Source organism: Folsomia candida, unplaced genomic scaffold (genome assembly GCF_002217175.1).
Source record: "Folsomia candida strain VU population unplaced genomic scaffold, ASM221717v1 Fcan01_Sc001, whole genome shotgun sequence".
Taxonomy (NCBI): domain Eukaryota; kingdom Metazoa; phylum Arthropoda; class Collembola; order Entomobryomorpha; family Isotomidae; genus Folsomia; species Folsomia candida.
This window is the reverse complement of record NW_019091193.1, coordinates 3,999,812-4,018,458: the sequence shown is the minus strand read 5'-3', so window position 1 is coordinate 4,018,458 and position 18,647 is coordinate 3,999,812. Positions and strand designations below refer to the sequence as shown.

General features: G+C 38.9%; 4 protein-coding genes across 5 annotated transcripts; 2 read left to right on the top strand and 2 right to left on the bottom strand.

The window, feature by feature from the left end:
* Positions 1 to 322: 322 nt before the first annotated feature.
* LOC110858351 lies at positions 323 to 3,640 on the bottom strand. The gene is made up of 9 exons (XM_022107095.2): positions 3,097 to 3,640; positions 2,785 to 3,024; positions 2,539 to 2,707; positions 1,844 to 2,465; positions 1,630 to 1,779; positions 1,264 to 1,555; positions 961 to 1,188; positions 701 to 877; positions 323 to 630 (listed from the first exon to the last, which is right to left on the bottom strand). The coding sequence occupies exons 1-9, from the start codon at positions 3,497 to 3,499 to the stop codon at positions 470 to 472; spliced, it is 2,442 nt and encodes an 813-aa protein (XP_021962787.1). The 5' UTR covers positions 3,500 to 3,640; the 3' UTR covers positions 323 to 469.
* Positions 3,641 to 5,627: 1,987 nt separating this feature from the next.
* On the bottom strand, positions 5,628 to 7,239 carry LOC110858345 (bacillopeptidase F). Its single transcript, XM_022107082.2, has 3 exons — positions 6,074 to 7,239; positions 5,834 to 6,005; positions 5,628 to 5,758 (listed from the first exon to the last, which is right to left on the bottom strand). Exons 1-3 carry the CDS (start codon positions 7,166 to 7,168, stop codon positions 5,718 to 5,720), a joined length of 1,308 nt encoding a protein of 435 aa, XP_021962774.1. The 5' UTR covers positions 7,169 to 7,239; the 3' UTR covers positions 5,628 to 5,717.
* Positions 7,240 to 8,729: 1,490 nt separating this feature from the next.
* LOC110851206 (protein ANTAGONIST OF LIKE HETEROCHROMATIN PROTEIN 1) lies at positions 8,730 to 9,734 on the top strand. The gene is made up of 5 exons (XM_022098930.1): positions 8,730 to 8,882; positions 8,947 to 9,110; positions 9,181 to 9,328; positions 9,385 to 9,528; positions 9,603 to 9,734. Exons 1-5 carry the CDS (start codon positions 8,730 to 8,732, stop codon positions 9,732 to 9,734), a joined length of 741 nt encoding a protein of 246 aa, XP_021954622.1.
* Positions 9,735 to 13,604: 3,870 nt separating this feature from the next.
* On the top strand, positions 13,605 to 16,997 carry LOC118434078. 2 transcript variants are annotated; one of them, XM_035846828.1, is made up of 5 exons: positions 13,605 to 14,047; positions 14,869 to 15,015; positions 15,097 to 15,300; positions 15,400 to 15,472; positions 15,542 to 16,997. In XM_035846828.1, the coding sequence occupies exons 1-5, from the start codon at positions 13,853 to 13,855 to the stop codon at positions 16,855 to 16,857; spliced, it is 1,935 nt and encodes a 644-aa protein (XP_035702721.1). In that variant the 5' UTR covers positions 13,605 to 13,852; the 3' UTR covers positions 16,858 to 16,997. The 2 variants fall into 2 exon arrangements, with proteins under 2 accessions (XP_035702721.1, XP_035702720.1); XM_035846827.1 differs by having other exon boundaries at positions 15,400 to 16,997.
* Positions 16,998 to 18,647: the final 1,650 nt, after the last annotated feature.

The following is an 18,647-nucleotide window of genomic DNA, read 5'->3' as shown; positions in this document are numbered from 1 at the left end:
ATGTATAACGTCAAACTTTCATTCAGAGCGCAGGAGTAAATTCATATTTTTATCATGTTGATCAGGACGATGACCCCACTGCAGAGGGAGTCTTGCTCTACATACTTGCTCATAATTATCGGGTTCATAATTGCTCGCACATTATGTGGGAACCATGAAATTGAAGATAAATGAACTTTATTTTAAGTTGTTTGTGAACGGTCTGCCTGTTTGATGAAGTAGTGCGAAAGGTCAGTCAGCGGAGGACAGAGAAAAAGGGTACTGAAAATCTGATGTTTTTGACCAACCACTTGAAGATAAGATTGAATTTACAAAGTAAATATCCAAATTTATAAGTCATTTGTTTTATTACGCGTATTTTTACAAGGTTTATCAATCTAGTCACTTACAAGGTTTGCACATAATGTTAAAAAACACGTTTGTTCAAATAATATAAAATTATCACAAGTTAATTTTTTCAGAACTATTTCTATGTAGATGTTGTTGGTTTTCCAGTCAAACGGATGATTATTTCAGCTTTGACCCCCGAAAGTTTATGAAGTACATGGCTGGGAATAAGATGCTTTAGTATGCCCATCCTGTTCCGCATACTGTCGTGTGAAATAAGTGTAATTCGCTTCTGACGGGGATCTAAATATGTATACAAAATTAATAATCAGTGGTCTATTTCAATAAGTTACATACATAATCGTAGACCTACTTGTACTGTGTGGATGGAAGTGATAGTTTTCGTCGTCCGGATTGCTACTAAATCCTAGCGACATTCTCAGCTCGTCTAGATATGATTTTTCCTGCAGGCTGAGGGAGACCACGTAAGAATGAATTCCAACTTGGGTGATGGAACTCATTGGTATGCAACACCTTACAGGTTTCCTTTCTGGATAAGATTTTACACATGTTACTTTTCATCATAATTATAAATAAGTATTAAAAATTAAATAATCAATTAAATAAATGTACTGAATTGAGTGTGCGGCATTGCGAATTCAATTCCCTCCTTGCAAATGGTCGCGAGAATAAAGCCATGCAAACCTGCAGCTTGAGTTTGATAAGTCCCGACGTTGACGGTGCGACATTGAAGTGTTATCTTTGTGTCGGGTGAAAAATTAGATGGTGGTGGTTTCTTGACTGTAGGTGTTAATTTTTCGGATACAACCTGAATTTCGTCGTCTTCATCCGAGTTAGATCCTGTGTATGAAAATATTAAAAATTGTACATCTACATAATTACTCTCGGATTGGTTTTTGCTGTCTGACTTTATACCTTGACTTTCACCACAGTTATCATCATTAGTGTCTTCGTTGCTACTTCTGGAACTATGTTTGGATGAGGATGCGTGAACAAGTAGGTCGTCCAGTTCTCTCATGAGTGCATTTCGGCGTGGCTTTCGGGGTACTGTAATCTTTCGGGGTACCGTAATCTTCACGATCTCGGCATCTGAGGATGATTGAGTCCCGTTCTGGGAAAGCGATGATTTTTTTGTGTACTTTCTTTTTGGTCCTTCAAGTAACTCATCATACTCGTCCACCTTAGCTCTTTTCTTTCGTTTTTCAGCCTGGAATTAATATTTAAACTTTAGAGACCCAAGTCGTACTCACTTCAAATATATAGGTTTTTTTAATTCACAACCTTTTCCGGCTTTTCCTTCAATTCTTTGACTTTCACAATTTTTGTAGAATCCGACAGTCGAGTTTTACAGTACTCGCAAAAGTGTAAATCTCTCGATCGCGTTCCACAGTTTTGGCAGACGGCTTCTGAATCTGGGATGAACCGTTCTCTCTAAAAAATAAATAATGTATAGTTTGTCCAATTCCTTTCATTTAAAGTACATTAATTTTCTCACAGTAAATGGCTGAACAGATGGGGTTGGTAGAGGTCGAATAATACTTGGTGGTGGTGGTCGAATAATTGATGCTTGAGCAGTTTGAACGAAAGATGATGCCATCGTACTATGCTGTGCCCAACTTTCTGCGGGTAAATTGCCTCCCGTCGAGTAATGGGATGGCAAAAAAGCTTCCGTGGTTTCAGTCTCAGTAATAAATTGGTTGTTTGTAGAGTTTGATGTCAAATAGCTGACTCCTTGCTGGGGCGAGTAATTAAATTGATTGGTCACAGATGGTTGACCCAAAATCGCGCTTGGCACCAACTGAAATGTTGTCAGTGGCCCAGGAAGGATTTGGAATTGACCACCGGGTGCAACTGGTAGGGTTGAGGGCACTAATGTGTAAGCACTTGCGGGGAGGACGTTATTATTATTCTGCAAAAGGAGAGGTTGGGGCTGAAAGTAATTTAAATTTGCATTTCCTTGCGCCCCAACCACATTGTCATCGTCGCGATCATTGTCATCGGGAAGGATCATTTCCCCCTCGCCATCGCCACCTTGGTCTGTCTCATTGTCTGAAAATGTGCATAGAACCCAATTGTCGACATTTTCTTCTTGCTCTTTCAGTTCTACTTTTAAAAAGCTATCCAAAAAATTATAATTAGTACATAATCAACCTTAACAGGGTATTAATTATAATGATTAATTTGAACTACCTTGACATATCTCCATCTTTTATCTCACTTTCAGTGTTTTCGGTTTTTTCCTCCTTTATCTCATTTTCAGTGTTTTCGGTTTTCTTCTTTACATTTTCGGCCACCATTTTATCCTCTTCTTTCCTCTTCCTTGTCTTACTCCAGGGCCCAGGTCGTTTGCATTTAATTTCTAAGCATGCAAATTATAATAGCCAATTAGTTAACTTTAAAGTCAAATACTCTACTATTTATGTATTTATGTCTAACCTGATCGTTCATCTGGTTTCAATATTATCTCTTCAATAACTCTTTGCCCTTCATTCGAGCAACTTTGCTCACCAACATCGTCATCTTCATAATTCACAATTACTGGTTTTACGTCATCATCAACGTCGTCGTCGCCGGCAAGACTTTCATCCTTATCCGTGCTCAATGCTTCCTCTTCGTCTGAAAGTGTAGACGTAGTGTAGCTCGAGCAGCTCGTCTCGTCATTCAAGAACTCTGGATCTAATTTAACAAAACAAAGTATTATTCACTTTTCAATTTACAAGTTAATTGCAAACATTTGTAAATAAAAACCTGAATCGCTCTTTCTCCTCGTAATTGTGCGCCAGTCCACTATCTCTTGATATTTCAACTTCAACTTAATTAATTTCACCATCGCGTCCATCGCCACCCTCAATTGGTTCATTTCCTCCTTCAGTTTAATCAATTGGTCCAACTGTTGGCGACAAGGGTAACAAATCAGCAGACTTTTCCAATACGAGTGATTCCCACGGACATTGGGTCTCTCAGGAACGGCCACGAGCTGGCGAAAAGAGCAGAGTTGGGACTTGGTCATTGGGCGACCATTTCGCGACGAGCCACAAATTGAACACAGTTTAATTTTTGACCTATTTTTTAATTTAGTAACAGTTTCACTTTCTACTTGTTGTTTCGTGTTCCGTTTGAGGAGCACGATGACTGGAGAGATAGAATCCATAATGGATAATTGAACTAGTATGTGGTTTAGTTAATACTTTAGGTAATTTTTGTGATAATTGTAAAATCAATTAATGATTTTTAATTTTAAAATTTTAAATGTTGAATGTTTATATTTTACTCAAGCAGCAGGTGAAAGCGCAGACCCGCTGTGTAAACTCTGGGCAATGCTGGACTGGACTCGGTATGAATTTTCTACATGGAAAGGGACCGTGCATAAAGGACATGACCAGTTTTGACGGTGATCAACTGTTTAATTAGTCCTTTTCAATCGGATAAGTTAGATATCGGAAGGTGTGGTTAAGGGTTTTAAAATGAATTTAAAGATCAGTTACGCCTGGTCCCCACTGTAATAAGATCTATGCATTTGTAATTTGTACGCAGGTCATGAAATAGATCGGTGAAATATTGAAGAAGGTTGTTAAATAAGGTAGCAATGCAACATTACGTATGTAATTTCTTTATTATTGACATCAATATTCACATTCACAAAAATATTTTTTACATGAAATCTAAATTTTGCATAATGAAAATATTGACAGTTTTAGAAGCTTGGCGAATTTACGTATTGAAAGTTAACATATCTTAATATCATCATGCTTCAACACATATTATTGCATAATTAAATTAACACGGTCAGTTACGCATTTATCAGAATTAGTGACATTGTTTGAGTCATGCAAAAATCTTGAATCTTTAACGGAGTCCTACTCTCGATAAAGTTGGATCCAAATTTTATCTTGAGAGCGAAACTTCCATTCGTGACCCTTCTCAGGATTGACCTTCGTTTTTGCTCAATATTTCCCTTAACAGTGCACTCATTTCTCATTTTCATTAAGGTTCTCGTCGATCTGTTGTAAACCCAGGATGCCACCGTAAAGATGCAAATATTCATGATCAAGCAGTTAACAATAATTAATGGGAAGACGAGAAATGCTGGCATTTCAATAACGTCATGCATTGTGATGACCACATATTGGGACACGATTTGCAGTAAGGGTCCGAGGGAGATCAACGCTGGGACGATAAGGGTCATCAGATAGTTGTTCATTATCCTCTCCAGTATCTGGCTGCAGTGGTAAGTCCGAACACAGTTTTCTAGCTGGACTGATTCAACACTAATTTGTCTGGGAGAAAATTTCAAAATATTTTCATAAATGCAGTAAAAAATATTAATCTAAAAATGAACCGATTTTTTATCAGAACGAATCTGCAGAATTTTGTGGAACTGCATGTTGTAACAACATTGTTGTTTGGACAAGTTTTTGAAGAAAAAATCATGTAAATTTTGTTCTATCTACATATATGTCATATGTACAAAAGTTTGTAAAGAGAAATTTGACTTTTTGCAAAATTTTGTACATTCTATACAAAGTGTTTGTGGAGAAAAATTGGCAAATTTTCGGCAGGTCGATTTTCATAGCCACGATTAATACCTATCTAATTTTACGTATTCTACAAAAATGCATTTTTGAATTATTATGGTAACTCACCTGTCAAGAATTTCCAAATAATTCAACAAAGCTGCAACTCCAGCAAAGAATATGAAAAATGGCCACGTGCAACCTGCCAAGCAGATGTGAAATTGCATCCAGGCGTCGAAACCAATTACGGCCATTTTGAGAATATTAACACCACACTCACACTGAACTTCCTTGCAGGACTTGAACATCGACAGGATGAATGGTGCCATGCACGAGTCTTTCAGTAGTAGGGCGACTTCTCCGACAGGTATCAAGTACGCCGAGAAGCAGCAGATTTCCAGAAATAGCGGAATTATTTTGGTAACAAGGTTATTACTTGTGTGATCTAAAAAACAAAATATTGAAGTAAATTGACACTGGATATTAGATTTAGCGGGGACGATAAGCTTCATAGTGCGATGCGCCTATCATAAATCTCGTAAATCCATATTTAATTTGTCAAGTTTAGCGAAACGTGTGAGATTTCACTAAAATTTCTGCACGATAACCATGGGATCTTTTTTCTCAAATTTACCATTCGCCATTTCTCATTGTCGAATTCTACATTGTTGAAAATGCTTAAATATGCTTAAATACTTAAATGTGTATCTTAATTTCTAAACTTGAATACGTAAATATGCAAATATTGCACGACGGCCAAGTTGATTAATTTTGAAACTCAATTTTATTCATAGGATAATTCCAATTTTGAAATAAATAATTTGTTTTGCTTAAAAGCAGTTGTGGTCGGTCAATTTAAAGTCCAAGAGCAGCAGCAACATCGATACGTCCGTGACCTGAAATTAGTGAAAATTTGAACTATAAGCTTTCTCGTCTGAATATTGCAAATAAATAATAGCGAAAAGCCTTACCGAAAGCTTGATTTGGGAAATCACCAGATCCCGGAAGTCCACAATTCCTGTCAGCATTGGACAAGGTGGGGTGGGCTGGCGTCGTGGTGAGGGCAGTGAAAACCTCATCAAATCCCCAGCTTGGGTTGGCAGACATGAGCAGAGCGATGGCTCCAGCGGTGTGGGGGCAGGCCTGGGTTATCATGAAATTTCAAAAATTAGTCAATTTCTCAGAAACTAAAAGTATTCAGTGCAACGTACCATTGAAGTTCCAGACATGGTGACGTAATTGTTAGCTCCTGTTCCGCACGACACGATGTTGCTTCCTGGCGCGGAGACTTCTGGTTTGAGTGCTCCTGCTGTGCTGGGTCCTCGGGAGGAGAAGGTCGCCATGGCGTCGGTGGTAGTGGTGGCTCCGACGGAGATAAGGTTGGGCTGGTCTCCAGGAGAGTTGGCCGTCCTGCAGGATGATCCTGAGTTTCCGATCGCGAAAACTGGGATGATTCCAGCCGATCGCCAAGCAGAGACGACCGTGTTGTAAAATGGATCCCCGGAACCACCGCCCCACGAGTTAGAGACGATATTTGGTCTGGGATTCGCGGTCAAGACCCATTGGCCACAGTTGATGAGGTTCGCTTCAGTTCCAGATCCTTGGTGGTTGAGTCCACGGCAGGCGACCCATTGGGCAGCAGGGGCAACACCGACACCGTTGGCACGTCCGAGGACGGTTCCCGCGCAGTGAGATCCGTGTCCTTGTTGGTCAGTTGGTCCGGCCGTGTTGTAGTACGGGTCGCTCCAGGCACCTCCGTACGCATCAGCGAGGGCAACGTGGCCAAGATTCACTCCGGTGTCGATGATACAAACGACGCTACCTTCACCTTGAGTGCGCGCCCAAGCTTCGGGTGCCCTGATTTTGGCAACGCCCCATTGCGGGTTCTGCGTAGCGTTGGTCGCCTCAGCAATGGATGGGCTCATTCGGACGGTGACTTCCTTGCGGAGGGTGAATTCTCCGGGGGTGGCGGCCAAGGAGGCGAGAGTCTCGGGGGTCAAACCCTTGACGAGGATGATGTTGGATCCCCAGTAGGTCTGGGTCTCGAGGCCGAGGGAAGCCGCGACTTGGACGAAGGGGGCCTGAGCAGCGGAGGTGAGTCCTTGCAGCGTGGCGACGAGGGCGGACACCTTAGCGTCACCGGAAAGGGAGGAGAGCGATCGGCTGGCTTCGACCTGGTCCATGACCTGAGGAAGTTCGAGAATTGCCTCGGTGGCGCCTTGTTGAATGGCGAGGTTGAGGGCGGGGTGGACCGTGCCGGCGGCGGCGACTGCCAAGGTGGCAGCGAGAACGAGAAGCAACTTCATGGTGGAGCTGAGGATTCGAGGGAAATAGGATTGGATTGCTGTTTCTGGAGCAGTGTGAAGAAGTGGGGAATTTGGAACGCTTTTATACCAGAAGGGATGAATATGATGGGGTATAGGAGAAAGATCGCTTATATAAAAGTTGTATAGTTGAGGGTGGCAGGGTTAAGATAAGCGTTGATAAGCCGTTAATCGTTACCTGGTGAATGGGGAAATTCCTGTTTTAGTGGTCAGTTATGCAAGTCGTTTGGTTCACTTCGCTGACACATTTAATCCGAGACATGATTGAATGCTTGACGTTACATGATTCTATTTTACATATGTATTATGCGTTTGTTATTTCACGGATTTTCCAATAATACTTCAATTGATTCGATAATGCGGGATGATTTGCTCTCGTGGCGGTCTTAACTCGATTAATTTTCGAAAAGTCTAATTTACTATGTATTTATGTCATAAATCTATGGTTTTCCCTCATTCCATACGCTGTATGATGCGAGGAAAAACCACCCGATTATGTATGGAAATACCAAAGTAAGTAAATGACCATGCCGAGCTACGTATTTAAATGACATTATATTATGGTTTAATTAATTAATTTAATTTAAGCCAAATTCTGTCAGATTAAGAAGCATTGCATATTAATGTTTATTTATGTAACATCTCTTCATTCACTGTCAGGTTACGTATTTATGTAGCACTCATGTACTAAGAGTAAATTCATACATATGCACAAATACGTAGTTTCACAATGCATGGATTGCCTCAAGGTGAAATAATTCCGTTATAGATTTTTAATCTCAACTTATGTCCAATGTGATTTTCTAAAACGGCGTCAATTTCGTAAGGTTTGATACGAGTCCAATTTTTGATACTTTAAGGCAAAGGTAATTTTTGATAATGCAAACCCATAAAAAAAGTTTATGCATGGCTTTGCAAATCACGAAATTTCTCTCGCTGGTGATGGTGAGGAAAAGTTTATGAAATAATAAACACATGCCCATTTTCTAGGAAAATTTGAGAAAAAAATCCTATGGTTTTTCAGCCAAAACTTTGTTATATTGCTGTACTCAATTTACGAAATTTTTGCGATAGGCGAAGGTTGACATGCGAGTACGCCCATGACGAATTGTGACTGCAAAACTTTACAAAACCAGGCAAACCAAACAACTACGTACGTATTTATCCATTGCACCCTTTATCATTTAAAGCCTAGTACTCAGGACGAATGTTCACGCGAAATTTCATCGTGCTTAAATTCTGTTAAATTTTTCGCTGGAAAGAAATTCGTAAGCGGACAGAAAATGCCACTATTCCACGTATATTTCGCTCAATTTTCACTTGTAGGTACTCAGGTCGTTTGAGCTGAAAAACAGGTTTTACTTTACCCCATTTCACATCAACCGCCTTATTTGACTTCTCAAATCTTTGCTGCCTCTCTTGCTTTTCAAATGTTGTTTTTACAAAAATTAAAATTCAAATAATCTTAAATAATTTTAATTCAAGAGTTTCGTCATACGATAAACGTTTATTAATTTGTGGATTGACAAACTACGAAATCATTATGGAGTCAGATATTGAAGATGATATTTTAATATTGTCGGCTGCCTCCTTGCTTCTTCGTCGCCAGACTAAAAAGAAAAAAATGAAGAAACGTCGTTTCACTGTCAGTCCATATTTGAAACTTCGAAATATCAAGGGCCGTTTCGTCAAAGACGTGAGTTATATGGATAATGGTTAATGGTGTACACGTTTACATAACTAGCATCACAATTTTGCAGTTTGAAGATCTCAGGCAGTTTCCCCCAGCGTTTAAGGAGAACTTCCGAATGACACCTGCTGATTTTGATAATTTGTTGAAACTTCTGGAGCCACAACTTTCTCCAAAACACCACTCGAGACCAGATTCCTTCACTTCGTCAGAAAAATTAGCAATGACATTGGAGTGAGTTTTATTATGAGTCAAAAATTGTATAAACGTGTACTTAAATATTGTTGTGATTTGTTTTTCACAGATATTTGGCGTCCGGATCGTACCAGCGCCACATTGCATCGGTGTATAGAGCAAGTAAACAAGCTATTGGAAAGGTTATTGCAGATGTTTGTGATGGATTATATCAGGCCCTCAAGACAGAATATTTGAAAGTGATTACTTTGGCCTATGTGAATAGTTGTCTTTTTTGTTAACGTTTATCCTATTTATTTCTTTACTATTTTAGAAACCTACATCATCTGATTGGTTAGAAATTTCGAACAGGTTTAATGCCCAATGGAATATGCCCAACTGTCTTGGAGCAATTGATGGGAAACATGTAGCAATCACCATTCCACCAAATAGTGGCAGTGCATTTTACAACTATAAGGTATATATTTTGATAATAATATTATTCATATTCAACTAAACGTGTAATTTCCTCAATGTTTCCTTTATTGAAAGGGATTCTTCAGCATAGTTCTAATGGCAGTCGGTGATGCCGATTACCGATTATCGTATATCGACGTTGGATCGTATGGGAGTGAGGGAGATAGCACAGTATTCAGGAATTCCGCCTTCGGGAAGGCCTTGTAAAAAATCAGTTGGAGTTACCCCCAGATGCAACCATTGGCACAGAACGACTTCCATACTATTTTGTGGGGGACGATGCATTCCCATTGCACGAGAGAATAATGAAACCATACGTTCCAGTAAAGGGATCAACTTTACACGTGGATGAAAGAATTTTTAACTACAGGTCTAGGATTTTCACAATTCGGAAATGAACAACTAATGAAAATCAATTATTTATATAGGTTGAGCCGAGCCCGGAGATGCATTGAGAATAGCTTCGGAATCATATGCTCTCGTTGGCGAGTTCTTGCAAGAACAATGCAAATCAGCCCTGATCGAGCCCAGAAAGTCATTGCGGCATGTTGCGTCCTCTATAATTATTTAATGACAAATTCAACTCCCACTTACTGCCCTGACGGATATGCAGATACTTTCAATCCTGATGGTGAATTGGTCGAAGGGTCTTGGCGCTCAAATATCCCGTCAGATTCATGCTTTCTGTCGACAAGTACTCTAAGGACGCGTGCTGGAAGAAGTGCAGGAAAAGCCAAATTTGTTCGGGATTGTATTAAAAACTATGTTAATTCAGAGGTTGGTGCCGTTCCCTGGCAAAATCAGCGAGTATTTGGGGTGCCAAATTCATAGTAAAATAAACGTTTAATTAATGCAACAATTTTTATTAGTGAACAAAATTTAAAAAATCATTTGTTTACATGGTATTCGCATATTTCTTAACCTCATCATAAGCTTGTTGGTAGAATCGCATACAGAGATCCTCAGCTACAATTTCAGGAACTTTGTTCAGTAGTCGTTCCAAATTGTTGAGGGGTGCTTCAAATTTGCGTGATGATTGAGACGATCCCTTTGCAGCATCCTTCCTAATTTGGACTAGTTCAGTAATAGCATTCAGTATTGGTTTTGATTCCTCATCCTTGCTATCGGCATGTCTTGACTTCTTGGTTGAGAGCATCTAGAATGGGGTACAATCATTACAAACTGCAATAGGCATATCAAAAATTCTATACGTATAATAACAGAATTACATAGTCATAATTGCTAGCCATCATCTTTGGAGTGTCTTTGCTTTCAATTGTTTTGGGTGCCGGGCCGGCTTCGTCGCTTGAAGTCTCCAGGATCGATTCTTGAGTACTTGCAGTCTCCTCCTCAAGGATTGTTGAAATTGTCCTGGCATTCACATACACGAGTAATAAATAATAAATAAACCTCAATTTACACGTATCATTAATTATTATTCCTTACTTCCTCTTTGGTTTGTTATCCGTAACAAACTTCAAATCTTCCCATAAAGCCCAGGACGTTAGAGAATTTTGTACATCGGTGTCATTTTGATCTGCGGCTTCAAGATCGTCGTTATCGTCATTATCAGAACCTGAATCTCCTGACTTGCCAATTTTAGATTTCAATCGGTAGTTCAGCGAGTCTTTCAAACATTTCCATTGTTTCTTGCATTCTGAAACTGCAAAACCGGAGGTCCATCATTTAATATTTATTATATATTCATTGTTTAATGTATGCATGCAAATAATTTTTTATCGTACCTTCCAGATCAATTATTTCAGAAACTTTATCCCAGCAAGAAGCAACCACGTCGCGTTTCTTGTAGGATAAATCCGCAATGTTCCAAAGAGCAGGGTGTTTTTTAACTGCAAGTGCCAATTGCTTCTTTTTGTCATCAGTTATCGTAATTTTTGTCTTTTTGGATTTCACTGTTGACTTCACTGTTGACTTCACTGATGACTTCACTGTTGACTTGCCCATTGTTGTTGATAGTTGGGTCGAAACGAGATGATAAACGTTTATTACGAATTAAATTGATTTCTTTCTAATTTTCAAATAAAAATAGTAGGAAGGAAACCAGATGTTATTAAGTTTAAAATGAGATTATGAGATTGCTCCACCTTCTTATTTTAAACTCCGTGGGGCGGGAGTCACTTTCCGCTCACATTTCACGTGAAAGAATTGCCTCGATTTATTAACGGAAACTTTGAGCTTACATTGAGGGTAAACTGCTCGCGCGGAAAATTCCGCACAAGTTTCACGCGAAGACCTGAGTACCACTCGGGCTTAAATTGAGCAGAATTTCTGCAAAAGTCGTTTTCCGCGCGTAAAGTCCATCGTGAGTACTAAGCTTAAGGTCTCACCTTTTTCCAAGTAATTTTTCTCAAACTCAACGAACGAATTGATGATTTGAATCGGTTCCAACTCCAAGTTCGGATATCCTCGTCCCGCAAGCAGTATAAAATTGCACGCCAGGAATACGAAGCCATGCAATTTTTGCTGAAGTGAAAATTCTCGAAATATGAACACCAGTAGGATGACTGGACAATAAATTAGCGACAGCGAGGTCTGAATCCGGGCAGAACGGATTATTTTCATGCACTTCGTTTTCACAAGTTTGTCACTCGAAGAGGATTCGAACTCGAATGGAAAGCAGTGGAGAAAGTGGATAAACTTTAAGTGACGCCGCAGTATTGGCAGGACGTGCATGGTATACATTTTGAACAATTGACCAGTTTTTAATTTTGTTAGCGATTTTACTAGATTGTGACTACGAACGAATGATTCTTTTGTAAGTAATTCGATATCCGTACAGTTAATCCGTCCGGAAGGAAATTGAATTCAGAAAGAAAGAGAAAGACATTGACTTAAAGTTTATGTACATAAAATGGATGTCAAATGTAGGCAAATTCGATACTTATGTACATATAATCACAGGTTGCAGAACTTTACGCCATTTCATTATGGTTGACATTTCGGATAGCAAATACCCCTTCTCGATTTTACTCTAATCAATGAACGGAAATGTATGCATAAATATTTCACTGTTTTGTCAACAACTCGATAATGTCTTTGATCAAACAACTCGACATGACATATAAATATTTATCAATTTTGACGGAAGAACGCCATCCTGAACGACATCCCGAGGCTTGTAACTTTTTAATTATAAGATTCTAACTCAACTTTCAAGGTTTGCATTACCCATAATAAAAATGTAAATTCTGATGATTTTGGCTTGACCTTAGTACTGAATTAAGTCCATGTTCAGCAAACAGGGAGAGTTTGATACATAAATCATTAATTTTTTTAGGAACCTCTAAGGTGTACGACGCTAAAAATACATAGTTTCAGTTTTATTCAAGTTTTGTTAATTGCATAATTTTTACTTGCTTATGAGTTAATTTGCCGTGCATAATGCTTAAATCGAGTAAATAAAAAAATTTATATGCCCTCCAATTATTGATTAGCATTTTAATTGAAACTGCACTGCTGTGTGTCTAGAAATATGTATATACCCCTTCTTAAAATAGTTTTTTTATCTTCGGATGCCGTCGCGTCGGAATCATGTTGAATCATCATGAATCACGGAATCATAGAATTAAATTGACAGTTTAACAGTGCTACATACATCTTTAAGAAACTCGTCAATTTGTTTTCGAATTTGAAACTTTTAATTGCTTATTTGTTTACAGGGTTTGAACTGTGATGATCACAAGCACTTTGTGATTTATGTGCTATTTCAGTGATTTAGATGTTACTGGAGGAATGTAAACTAAAACTACTAACCAACAACGAGTCAAGTGTAGAGCAGTTCAAGAAATTAAACACTGCATTTCACACAATTCTTCGTTTTGTGGATATGAATTTAGACAATATTAATGCAACACGTGCACATACTTATGTATATTTACGTCTGTCATGTTTCTATAGGCATGTAGACACATATTTACATATACCGACAGATTTGTAATACTTTAATATGTGATCTGGGCAAGCCAACTTTCTCCGGCTCCAGGAAATTGCATTCCACGAACGATACAAGTACATACATGTACATAGCGAAAAAACCCGGGTGAGAAGACGGTGAAAGCTCCCTTACAGCTGGGTCAGTCGCCAGTCGCAAAAAGCTTGAAGTGTCTTGTTCGCTGCATCTCAAGAAATTTACGGTCCGTAATTTAGCAAGTAAACCACTCGTCAAGTGTACATCATTTGGTTAGATCAGTATCCAGTCATATGTAAATATGTACATACACGTGTCACAATTGAACTGAAAAGGCCTGACTATTTCCTTTGAAATCCATTACGTGTATAGGTTCGATTCTTAAAAAGTCTGCCCTATGGGCGAGATGGAGGGGAAATTCGACCCGCCAAAAAATCTGACCTGCGAGGATGGGGCACTGTACATTTTGAGAAGGTCCCATCCCGCCGATTTCTTTAACTATGACGATTGTATCCCTGTCGGTCCAGACTATGACGACGATCCTCTTGAGTGGAAATCAGATGCTTTAATATTTAACGTTCCTGGACAAAAGGTTCGAGTAAAATTTTCATAGACTGATCAGCACTAACAATAGAACTTTTTTTTTCAAACTAGACCGGGATTGTCTAACTAGGTTAGCGACTTGTATTAAAAATCAAGCCAGAAATTAGAAATCGCATGGTACTTAATTTTCCATTTAATGGCCCCTTTGAAGAAAGATGTTGAGGGTCAAAGTTCATGCGTCCGCTCTGGTTTTCACCTCGCGGAGGAAAAAGCAAGAGCAAATTTACTCCGGAGACAATTATTAGAAAAAACACCAACAATTTTTTAATCGTGGAAAAATTACTGCAAACTAAAACAATATTTTTGTAATCAAAATCGGTATTTTTATAACAGAAAATTTGAAAAAATATGTTGAATAAATCTTTTATCCATATTAATGGTAAAAGAGCTAAAAACAACAATCTGCGAAAAAATATAAAGTTAAAAAAAACTTGAACCCGAAAAGTAAGGAGAGTCAGCAAAGCGGTATAATTGAGGTGTTAATAAGCGTCGGAATAAAATTTTTGAGTAAATTTTCTCTTTTTCCTCCATTCGACAAGGGCGGATGCATGAACTTTGACCCCCAAAATGTTCCTTTGAAGGAGCCTTTAATTTGCCTTAATTTTTAATAAGTATAGCCGCTAAACAATCCCCTCGTAGCTTGAATAAAAGGTTCCATTGTGAGTATTTACATATAATATCTGTTTCTAAATATTTAATTCTGGATTTGATGTTACGATGATAAGTATTGTGTAACAATTCATGAATGTGCAAAGGCTATGATATGATGCAATAAATCAACCTCAATATTTAATTATTTTCTATTTATAGTATACGATTGGATCTGGAGAAAATTTGGATGGTTTCGATCGGGAAAAACATGGACAACTTTTGATATTTCACAACAAAGCCAACGTTGACCAAGAACAGTGCCAAATTGAATGCGATGCGAGTGGAACCTTCTGGCTCCGTAGTTTGGTAAGAAGTTTAATTAACTACGAATAATTTTAAATCTGACAACGACTTAGATAAAAAATATCATGTCGAGAATTTTAACAGGGACAGACAAGCACTTTCCTGAATGGAAAATTGATTCGAGAGTCCCCCGTAAAATTAAAGTTTGGAGATATATTTTACTTTTCGCATATTCCGTCACAATTTTGGGATTCACTATCAACCAATGAAGACATGACTGTAAATGGCATTAAAAATCTGTATCGCAAAAATGTATCATGGAAAGAATATGCCGTACTCAAATTTGAGGTGAGCAAAATCAGCAATATTGGACGTAAGTATTCACGTCAACCATCGCAAATGTGCGACTTGCAATTTAACAAACTAAACCCGAATCCTCGCTTCTAGAGCCCGGCAAGTCTCATCGACTGGCAGCGGAAACAAATGGCAAGAAATGAGGACGACAATTCCAAGATCGGTTGTAAGCAGTGCTATGAATCCATGACACGTGTACTTAAAAGATGGCAAAGTGCGTATGCATTTCTTACAGCGTGCTTATCATCATTCAAAGATCCCGAGCATAATCACCCCATTTTTGAAAATCATGTCATACTGACAAAGATATTTGAACACGTGGCCAATTCAAGCGTTCCGTGCCATACCCGAAAAGACCTGTTTAACTTTCGCCTCGTCTCTCAAACATGGAATAACTCGGCTCTGCCCGTACTACAGAAAAACTGTGTGATGAACTTCACCATAATTATTGACGACCTGATCCGCAACCCAAACTGCATCACGAACCGATTCAATTGGAAGACACATCGCGTGAAGGAGCTAAAATTTGACGCTATGGATATCGACATCTGGCCGCAGGTGCACACTTGCGAGACGCGAGATAACTCTAACCGGAACAAAGCAATGACAAAATTCAACCACGATTTATCCGACTTTATAAGTCAACCAGATTTCCATCCTCTCAAAATGCTGAAAATGAATATAGATTATTTGGCCCCAATTTCAATCCTCCTCTCCAAATTTTGCCCTTCTCTGGAAGAAATTAACATTCAGATTAACATGCTGTGGATTAATGACGAAAACAAATCTGCATTCCCAGAAAATTTGAAGTTTCCAAAGTTGAAAAAGTTAACGTTCGAGTTTTGCGAGCAGAAAACTGGTGACCTGAATAAAATGTCCGGTTCTGAATCTCTTGCCCAAGTCCTACAAGCTGCGAGAGGAATTGAGGAACTTGTGTTAAAGAATTACGCCGAACTTCCCACTGATTTCGACTCTTTTAAGAATTTGAGAAAAATCACAATATATGGCCAGCCCGAGTACAATGTAGACACGTTTAATTTACTCGACTTTCTCACCCAATTCATGACCTTACCAGCAGATCAGTTACGTTCCTTCCGGCTAATCGTTGCAGAAATTGATGTCCAACACACGCCATATGACGCATTACTAAGTTTCCTTCAAAACCAGCGGCAAAGTTTGGAAACCTTGGAACTCTCCTTACACTCAAAAGATTGTATGCAAATAATAAAACTGCCGACATGTATGCCAAATCTGAAGCGAATTTGGATAAGCTCGGCAATTGATAGTGGGAGTGGGAGGCGAGGGTCGCATTCATCGTGGGGCTTTAAATTACGAAGTCAAATGGAGAAGGAGAAAAGTGAGGATTTCACGATTGAAAGCGATTCAGAAACTTATCTAACGCCGTTTGTGGTACGAGAGGGGAGGGAATGTGGTCGAGAATCGTGTCCGACTTGTGGTGACGCTTTAGTTTATGGAGAATGGCATGGACATGTCAGTCTCGTTCCAAGCGTGCAAAAGGTTTTTGTTCGGCTTATTCCATGGGAAAAGTGATAGAGAACAGTAGTATATGTATATATTTATATACACAGTATGCCCAAGTTAACTGTAAGTGAAATGAAACGCTGTAGCCTCAATAGTTTTTACGTTACACATTTCTAGTCAATTTTAACTGAAAGCCAGTTAATTTCTAAGCAGAAATCAATTTTTAGTTTTAGAAATTTCCTCCTCGTGCTTTAATGTAGCATCCAAGACGCGGCCTCGAGTACTTGACTGAAGCACGCTCTGAATCCGTGGATAATTTGTTCTGTTCCGAGGTCAAAAACTTTTTCAAAGCCTTCACACTTATACGAGGCTTAGAACACACTATTTGCCCCTAACTTTGACCATTTTTCATGATCCGGAGATTCAAATCCAGAAAGTAGAAGGACCATTCCAAAGTGGAGATAAAGTCCGGAATTTGGTTTTTTGACCACGTTTTCATCATTTTTTGCACTTTGCACTGGTGCTGAGTCCCGTTGCAAGGTCCTGTCGACTCCATTGAGTCGGATCTCACTTAGGGGATGTCCCACGGACTCAAAAATGTTTTTTGTGAAATTTAATTTATTCATCTTCCCCCCATTTTCGACAAAATTCTGAAGAATTCCCCAACCAGCTCTCACTTACAAAAACCATCACAAGACCAGGATAATGCGACTTTCTAACCTTTTGTCTATATTGGGGGATGCCTTTGACCGATTTGGCGTAGATAAGGTCAACTCATTTGTTAAAAGATTTTCCCGATGTGAAAATCTCCTCATCTGTAAAAAGAATCCTCTTAACTTTTTTGGAGCGTACCGCTTGAGGAGAGCCCTTCATTTCTTTAGTATGGCTTTCTTTAAGGGTTTGATCAGCAGGTGGCAAGTACTTCGTTTCAAAGCCCTAAGCCTAAGGTTCAGTTTGAGCACTCATTGGATAATCTACATCAACAATGTCAGCCGTGAGGCTATTTTCCGTTGAAATTTCGGTAATTTCTTCAGATTCTAGCCTTTAGCGCGTTCACGATGGGTGTGGCCCTTGGGGGTTTTAAAAAAAATTTCTTCGACTGTTCTTAGTCGACCCGGTCCCCATGAACGTTTTTATAGTCCGCTGGACTAAATTAAAGTGTACATTCGATTCCTGTCACACTTTCAAATTCGCATTTTCTCTCCCCATTTTTTTAGTGAAAAATTTTCGCCACCCGCTTCCATTCAATATTTTCCATGCTAATCTGCTTTGCAGTTAGCAAAAAACTGATTTCTGGTTCTTATGCAAAATTGTACGGGGAATCCAATGCACTCATCAGATTTTTATTATCTCTAGCAGTTTCGAAGAAAATAGCTACTTACAGTTAACTTGGGCATACTGTGTACAGTGCTGCTGTAACACAATGTCGATCATTCTATTGCTTATTATTGGTAGTCTGATTTGACAATATCCGATCACTGTGGTGTTGGGGGTAAAATAAAAAAACAGAATTAACTGGATTTTATGTTACGAAATTTATTGTGCCTGAGCAACTCAGGCGGAAACAGAGTGGGGTCTAAGCAAAAACGGTTTGTGGGGTACCATGTTTTGGAAGTTTGTCGAAGCATTAATAGAAATTTTGTTTCCAAAAAAATTAAGTTTAAAAATTATGGGGTCATGTCGAAAATCGAAATAAAAATTTAATGAAATGTAAATGCCGAACAAAAGTACAACCCTGCTTACTTCACTTTATGCATTTTTATGAACGATACGCGTAGTATAGAGATTATTTAGTGTTTGATTTCTTGCACCTTTTCCTCGTTTCTTGCACTGCACTGTAAAACTTGCAAGACATTCAA

Coding starts and splice junctions, on each gene's coding strand:
- LOC110858351 (XM_022107095.2), bottom strand. CDS start 3,499: ATGGATTCTATCTCTCCAGTCATCGTGCTCCTCAAACGGAACACGAAA. Junction 1,189..1,263: donor TAACTGTGGTGAAAGTCAAG/GTATAAAGTCAG, acceptor TTTCATACACAG/GATCTAACTCGGATGAAGAC. Junction 878..960: donor AATGCCGCACACTCAATTCA/GTACATTTATTT, acceptor AATCTTATCCAG/AAAGGAAACCTGTAAGGTGT.
- LOC110851206 (XM_022098930.1), top strand. CDS start 8,730: ATGGAGTCAGATATTGAAGATGATATTTTAATATTGTCGGCTGCCTCC. Junction 8,883..8,946: donor AGGGCCGTTTCGTCAAAGAC/GTGAGTTATATG, acceptor ACAATTTTGCAG/TTTGAAGATCTCAGGCAGTT. Junction 9,111..9,180: donor AAATTAGCAATGACATTGGA/GTGAGTTTTATT, acceptor TGTTTTTCACAG/ATATTTGGCGTCCGGATCGT.
- LOC110858345 (XM_022107082.2), bottom strand. CDS start 7,168: ATGAAGTTGCTTCTCGTTCTCGCTGCCACCTTGGCAGTCGCCGCCGCC. Junction 6,006..6,073: donor CCATGTCTGGAACTTCAATG/GTACGTTGCACT, acceptor ATGATAACCCAG/GCCTGCCCCCACACCGCTGG. Junction 5,759..5,833: donor TTTCCCAAATCAAGCTTTCG/GTAAGGCTTTTC, acceptor CACTAATTTCAG/GTCACGGACGTATCGATGTT.
- LOC118434078 (XM_035846827.1), top strand. CDS start 13,853: ATGGGCGAGATGGAGGGGAAATTCGACCCGCCAAAAAATCTGACCTGC. Junction 14,048..14,868: donor TTAACGTTCCTGGACAAAAG/GTTCGAGTAAAA, acceptor TTCTATTTATAG/TATACGATTGGATCTGGAGA. Junction 15,016..15,096: donor CCTTCTGGCTCCGTAGTTTG/GTAAGAAGTTTA, acceptor GAATTTTAACAG/GGACAGACAAGCACTTTCCT.